The sequence below is a fragment of the Abrus precatorius genome, unplaced genomic scaffold (genome assembly GCF_003935025.1).
Source record: "Abrus precatorius isolate BTA unplaced genomic scaffold, Abrus_2018 Scaffold6, whole genome shotgun sequence".
Taxonomy (NCBI): Eukaryota; Viridiplantae; Streptophyta; class Magnoliopsida; order Fabales; family Fabaceae; genus Abrus; species Abrus precatorius.
In genome coordinates this window covers 12,686,893-12,693,293 of record NW_020874406.1, presented here as the reverse complement: position 1 = coordinate 12,693,293, position 6,401 = coordinate 12,686,893, and the positions used below count along the sequence as shown (strand labels likewise).

The window sequence follows — 6,401 nt, the reverse complement described above, 5'->3', positions numbered from 1 at the left end:
ACCCTTATTTATTAAGAACCAAGAAAAAAAAATCAGTTTTGCCTAAGAAAATCTCAATGTTTTACCATAAACAATTCTTGAATGTTTTAATCGGGCAGTTAAAATCTTCTATTATTTAAACGTCCTTTAAGGGTGAGTTTGACTAAACACGAACTAATTAAAAGTTAAAAACTTAGATTTGATAAGCTTTCTGATTGAATTATAATTATTTAATAAACATAATTGTTAGATTAGTTAATAGATGTTAAAAATATATAAAAAAAGTGTAAGAAAAGAGAGAGTAATAATATTGTGTATACGTATATATGTTGCATATTGAATAAAGTAGAAAATGATAAAAATGCATAAATAAAAAACTAAACAATATAAACATCTGAAAGAAAGAAGAAAAAACAATTGAATGCAGACGTATTGTTATTCTAGTTCTCGGTCCACAAAGTGTTCGTAGTTTCTGCACAGTTTGCTTACACAAAAAGTCACCTACTCTCTCTTTCTTTCACAAACTCGCTCTTGACTTCTTCCAAGTTGGTACAATCCACAATGCATCATTAAAATCTAAACCATTACACCAAGTTAATGCTTTTCTGTTAGACAAAGTTGATGGGTAAGGCATCAAAATGGTTTCGCGGCATTCTCGGCCTCAAAAGACCAGACTCGCCATCTCCTTCGGTTTCACTTCCAAAACCACCCAAAGAGAAACGCCGTTGGAGCTTCGTTAAGTCTTACAGAGAAAAGGACCATGCCACCGTCCAGCACCACTCCGTCGAACCCGCCGAGCCTCACGACCACTCCGTCGCCGTCGCAGCTGCCACCGCTGCCATTGCGGAGGCCGCCGTCGCTGCTGCTCATGCTGCCGCCGCCGTGGCTCGACTCACTAGCAGTGGACGGTGCGCCGCCTCCACCGCCGGGGGCATTGTTCGATCAGAAGAATGGGCAGCCATTAAGATTCAATCCGCATTTCGAGGCTCTTTGGTTCGTATTCATTATTCATTTTAATTTTAACAATAAACGAAAACTATGGGTTGCTATTTACATACAACGTTAATTAGTTTCCGTTATTTTGTTTTTCTTTTATTGTTGGCGGTGGAAAGAGGTTTGTTTTATGAATAAAAGAAAGATCCGGGAAGATGGGTGTGTTAGTGAATAGTGTGTTGGAAAGCGAAAATAGAGTGTGTCTGTGTTTGCAGATTTGGCCTATCTGTGAGACGGTGTGTTTTGTTGCGAAGCTGATTCCTTTTACTACTGAGTAGTAACAGTGAGGGGTTTTTGTATGTCGTTTTTTGCTGAGAAGTTGTCGTCTGGTAAAGTTTGCCTACAAAATATGGTATTTACCATTTCCTTTTCTTCCTCTGAATCATCATTTATTTTCTTCTGGTGACAGCCACTAACGTGCAGCGAGGTATCAGCATGTGCCCCCCCTTCCCTCTTCCCCTTTTAAGCCTTGCATTGTCCATCGCTTCCTTCTGTTCACTCTCTGTGTTGGCGTTTTCACAATTAAATGTGACAGTCTTGCTTTTCACTCTTTTCTCTCGCTTTACATTTTTTTTTTACCTTTTTGAATTGTGGGAGAAACTTTTTATGAATAAACTGGAACTGCCGGTATTTTTATGTAAGGATAGATTAGCAGATTAAATGGTGATTAAATTATTGTACGTTCTAATTCTAGAAGGATTTTTAACCGAGTGTGAAGGTAATTTGAAAATTCGTATCCTTTTTCTCTGGTAAAAGAATCATCTTTGCTTGTCTCTTGCTCTTTGTGGGGGCAGATACAAATCTAAAGGAGCTTCGCCGCTCTGTAAGATACGTTTCTTTTTGGGTGGACTTGGATTACTTTTTCAGCACATTCAAGTTTGGTTAGTTGACGACACTATTAATACTATTAATTACTAAATACGACTAATGTTTCCATGTGCAGCAATACTTCCACAATGCTTACTGTATAAATATTTATTTTAATCTCTTACTTATAAAATGATATTTATTTTTGTCTTTTTAAATATATACTATAATAAATTAAGATAAACTAAAATAATTAATTTTTTTAAAAAAAAACTAGTAAAATTTAAAACTAAATAAATGAATGCTTATAATTTAAGGCACTAAAATAAATATGTATTTGCATGTTAATATTTAAATACTACACAAATGTCTTCCCTTTGTGGCTTTCTGTCCCCGTCTTCTTGCAAGCATGGCATAGGCCTGAGTAAGGACTTATTATTAGACTTAGAGATTATTTATCTTATTAAACCTTGGAGGCTTATAGTAATATTTGCAAATAAATCATTAATAAAATGATCTGAAATGGAAGATCACAACTCGTATCTAAGATCTTTCAGGGTGCTCAATCATTAATGTAGTTATTACACCAAAAAAATAAATAAATAATCAATGCAGTTCATTACTACCAGTACCTATAACTCTGAAATCAACCTTGGTGAAATCCAGATAATAATTCTGCAAATTTGCTCTCTGATGTTGACATTGTTAGGCAAGGAAAGCTCTGCGAGCTTTAAAAGGATTGGTGAAACTACAGGCATTGGTAAGAGGTGACATTGACAGGAAGCGCACAGCAGAATGGTTGCATAGAGTGCAAGCCCACTTACGCATACAGGCCCGACTCCGTGCTAGCCGGGCCCAAAATTTGCTCTCCCCATATTGGAATGCAAAGTCGTCATCCATTGCATACCTTCACGTAAGCATTATCAATCAGAATATTTTATTATGCATATCAAATATTTCAATTTTAATGGGATAACAGCACTGACTTTGTCCTTAACAATTTCCTCTTTCATTAGTTTTTCCTCTTATTATTAGTTTTTATTTGATATAGACGGTGTTAGAAGAGCTATACCTATTGTCATGTTCTAGTTTAGTTGCATTTAAAGTGAGATATATCCACTTTGTCAATCAAATTCAAAATGATATTGATGTTTCCAGCACATTAGTTGATTTGAGTAGTCACATATGCTGCTAACAGTTGAAATGGTATGCTTTATTCATTGGTTAATGAATGATGTCACATTGTCCTTCATATGATCGTTGGTTATTTAATAACACGTCTTGTATTTACAGGGTCCAGCAACGCCAGACAAATTTGAAAGCCCAATCAGATCCGAGAACATGACATATGATCATTCATCATCGGTATTCAAGGTATGTTTCTGTCTACCTCTTCCAACAAGGGGGGAATTCAGTGCATGATCGAATTTAGTACACTTATAGGAGCATTCATTTCTGTCATTGTAGAGAAACAGCTCCAAATCCCGTGAACAAATCAGTGGCAATCAAGAGAAATATGGGAACAGATCAGATAGTCGTGTTGATGAACAACCATGGAATCAACGAAGATCGTGGACAAGAACTTGTAATATGGATGAAGAAAGAAGTGTCAGGATTCTTGAAGTTGATTCTGGAAAGCCACACATCACATCAAAACGTAGAAACCTCTTTTACTATCCTAGCCAAGCCTTGGTTTCGGATCATTACAGTCAGAGTTTGACCCACACAAAGGACTCAACAGTGTCTTATCAAACGGGTCATAGTCAATCTTCCTGTGAAGTTGAGTCTTATAGCCCTTTAAATATGAACGAGGTTGAGGAAAGTTCATTCAGCGCTGCTGAGAATAGTCCTCAAATATTATCTGCGTCTTCCAAAGATGGGAGCGCCAAAAGAAGTCCTTTTACTCCTACAAGGAGTGATGGGTCAAGAAGCTATCTAAGTGGTTATTCTGAGTATCCAAGTTACATGGCTTACACTGAGTCTTCAAAAGCAAAGGTAAGATCTCTCAGTGCTCCAAAGCAAAGGCCTCAGTATGAGAGGTGTAGCTCTTCTAATAGGTACTCTCTTCATGCATTTGGTGAGTCAAAATTGGCCACACAAGGGGTATCTGCATTGCACGCAAGCTTCACTAGCAAAGCCTATCCCGGTTCTGGTCGTTTGGACAAACTTGGTTTGCCTGTGGGGTATAGATACTGACGTATGCGTTTGTGTTAAAATGGATTATGGTTTCTGCCTCTCGACCTTATTTTGAGTGGAGTGTATCTTTGCTAACATGTTGTATTTAGCTTCAAACCTTCGCTGTCCAAGTTTAGTTTTTATTTTCTCTCTTTTTTGTGCCACATTTAGAATTCTGTAATCGGCCCATACCGCTACCAAGTGTTAAAAATGACTTGCTCTTTGACTTGTGTTAGCGGGTTCTTTCCAACTCCTCTTAGTATGTAAAAGCTATTTCTTGCCTAATAAGTAAGTGAATCTTTCATGGCCAAATTGAAAGGACTTTTTAGTGGATGTAGCAAATATATGAAGATCATTCATTGCTTTGCATGGTTGTACTAAGGAAACAAGGCTTAATGATTAATGTACTCAAAACATATATTTAGAAGAAATGTTGACCTCAAGTCTTAATATTGGAATCAAGTAACTGAATATCACAAGCTTTTATTGAGTAATTATGCATTTAATACATCAAGAATATATAAGTGTACTAAAAGTTATTTTTTTTTTATAAAAAAAAGTTATTTTCAAATGTTTAAAATCAACATTAAGAGTTAAGATTAACAAAATTGTACATTTAAGTAAGGTTGAGACGTTGAAATATGAAGCCAGTAAGCATAATTTTGAATGGCATTATAAGATAATACAGCAATTTCTTTTGTTCTTCTTCATGGTCAACGAAATCCCCCTTGCTTGAGAAAAAAAAATTGAAGGTGCATCGTTTTTTTATATCGTTGCATAATAATTATTTGGAGGTAGGGGTACTTGTACTTTTATTTGTGTATTCATACTCCACCAAGAATTAGTAATTATAAACTTTAATTGAGTATGGTCATTCTATTAATACTCCCGTTAATCTATTCTCACTCTTTGTTAACAAAATTGAAACTATAATTTCTTGGATCAAACTAATTTAAAATAAATTTTTATTAAGTATTTTTTAACTAAGCATTAGCATTCATTAATTACTTTTTCCCTTGTTGTCTTTTTGTTTTGCATCTTCACTTAAAATGTTGAATTCTTATACACTTTGTATAAGTTTGATTTCTGTTTTTAAAACCCTAAACCCTAAACCCTAAACCCTAAAACAGAAATCAAACTTACTCTAATTCTTCAATTTTAAAATTAAACAATTAGCTGAGTATATTAATTTTTAAAAAATAATATTTTTACTAACTTCAAAATAGATTTTTAAAAAAGTAATTGTTTTTCAAAAATATCATTTTCTAAACATGCATTGAGTGTGTCTTGTGCTACACTAATGTAAAACATAGAATAAACAAAAAGACTTCTTAGAGCATATAGGCAGAGAGCTTGTGTGTTCACATTGATTAGTTAAAATAAAATAAAATAAAAATTGAAAGTAATATGAATATTCAGTTAAAATGGATATTGTGAATATGTGATAAGAAATCAATGTTTAAAGTGACATTGCAAGAGAAAGGAAAAAGAGGTGAAAGTATTTGATAAATATTAATACATCATAAAAAATCCAATCCTTAACAAAACGTTTGTTTCAGTGTAGCAACTATATTTTAATCCCCTCCTTTTTTTTAAGGTTGCATTATTTGGACATTAAATTCATTTCATATGATTTCTTGTTGCTGTTTGTATTAATTTAATATGGTACCACTATGCACCGTTACTAGTGTTATTGTAGAAAACATTTTATTTAAAGAGGGTGATGGAAAAATACATTCCCTGTTTTTAACCCAGCTCATGCAAAAATAAAATCTAATTGTTAGTGTTAATTGTACAATGTTAAATGCGTACTCAATTACAGCATTAAAAATCTTCCTGGAATGACAATGAATTTTATTTTTAAGTTATTAGCAGAGTGGTGATAGGCAAATTGGCGTGTTAATAGTCCCATCCTTATTTAGGCGTATCTAATTTAAGATAATATTTTTTAATTTTTATTTAAAATAATTTTTATAAAAATATTACGTATTATATTTGCTCAAACCAAACAAAATTTTATGTCTGAGCAACATTTATATTGTTAAATAAATTTTAAAATGATTAAAAATGATTTTTTAAAATATTTATAAATTAATCTTTTCAATTTTATAAAAATGATTTTAAGACCCGTAATTTCTTTAAAAAATTTACACTTACACTGTAAAATTCGTTCCATTTTTTTTTATCTAAATAAATAAAACTTTCAGATTTAACTTTGAAATATCTCTCGTAAATATAAAATATTTTTCAACTTCAAATACTTCAAAACTCAATCTAATCCTTATAGGTTTGATTTTTTTATTGCAAATTGAAAAATCGACAAGTATTCCGAATTTAAAATTAAAGGGATGTGTATTTCTAATGTTCTTTTCATAGACAGGACCAATATAATTAATACAGTCGTTTAAGTTTAAAATCATAATCAATTTCTTATATTATAATGAAAT

General features: G+C 32.9%; 1 protein-coding gene across 1 annotated transcript; it reads left to right on the top strand.

Moving 5' to 3' along the window:
- The first annotated feature begins 555 nt into the window (after positions 1-555).
- On the top strand, positions 556-4,145 carry LOC113869747 (protein IQ-DOMAIN 14-like). The gene is made up of 4 exons (XM_027506205.1): positions 556-972; positions 2,489-2,692; positions 3,073-3,153; positions 3,247-4,145. The coding sequence occupies exons 1-4, from the start codon at positions 601-603 to the stop codon at positions 3,973-3,975; spliced, it is 1,386 nt and encodes a 461-aa protein (XP_027362006.1). The 5' UTR covers positions 556-600; the 3' UTR covers positions 3,976-4,145.
- The last annotated feature ends 2,256 nt before the right edge of the window (positions 4,146-6,401 follow it).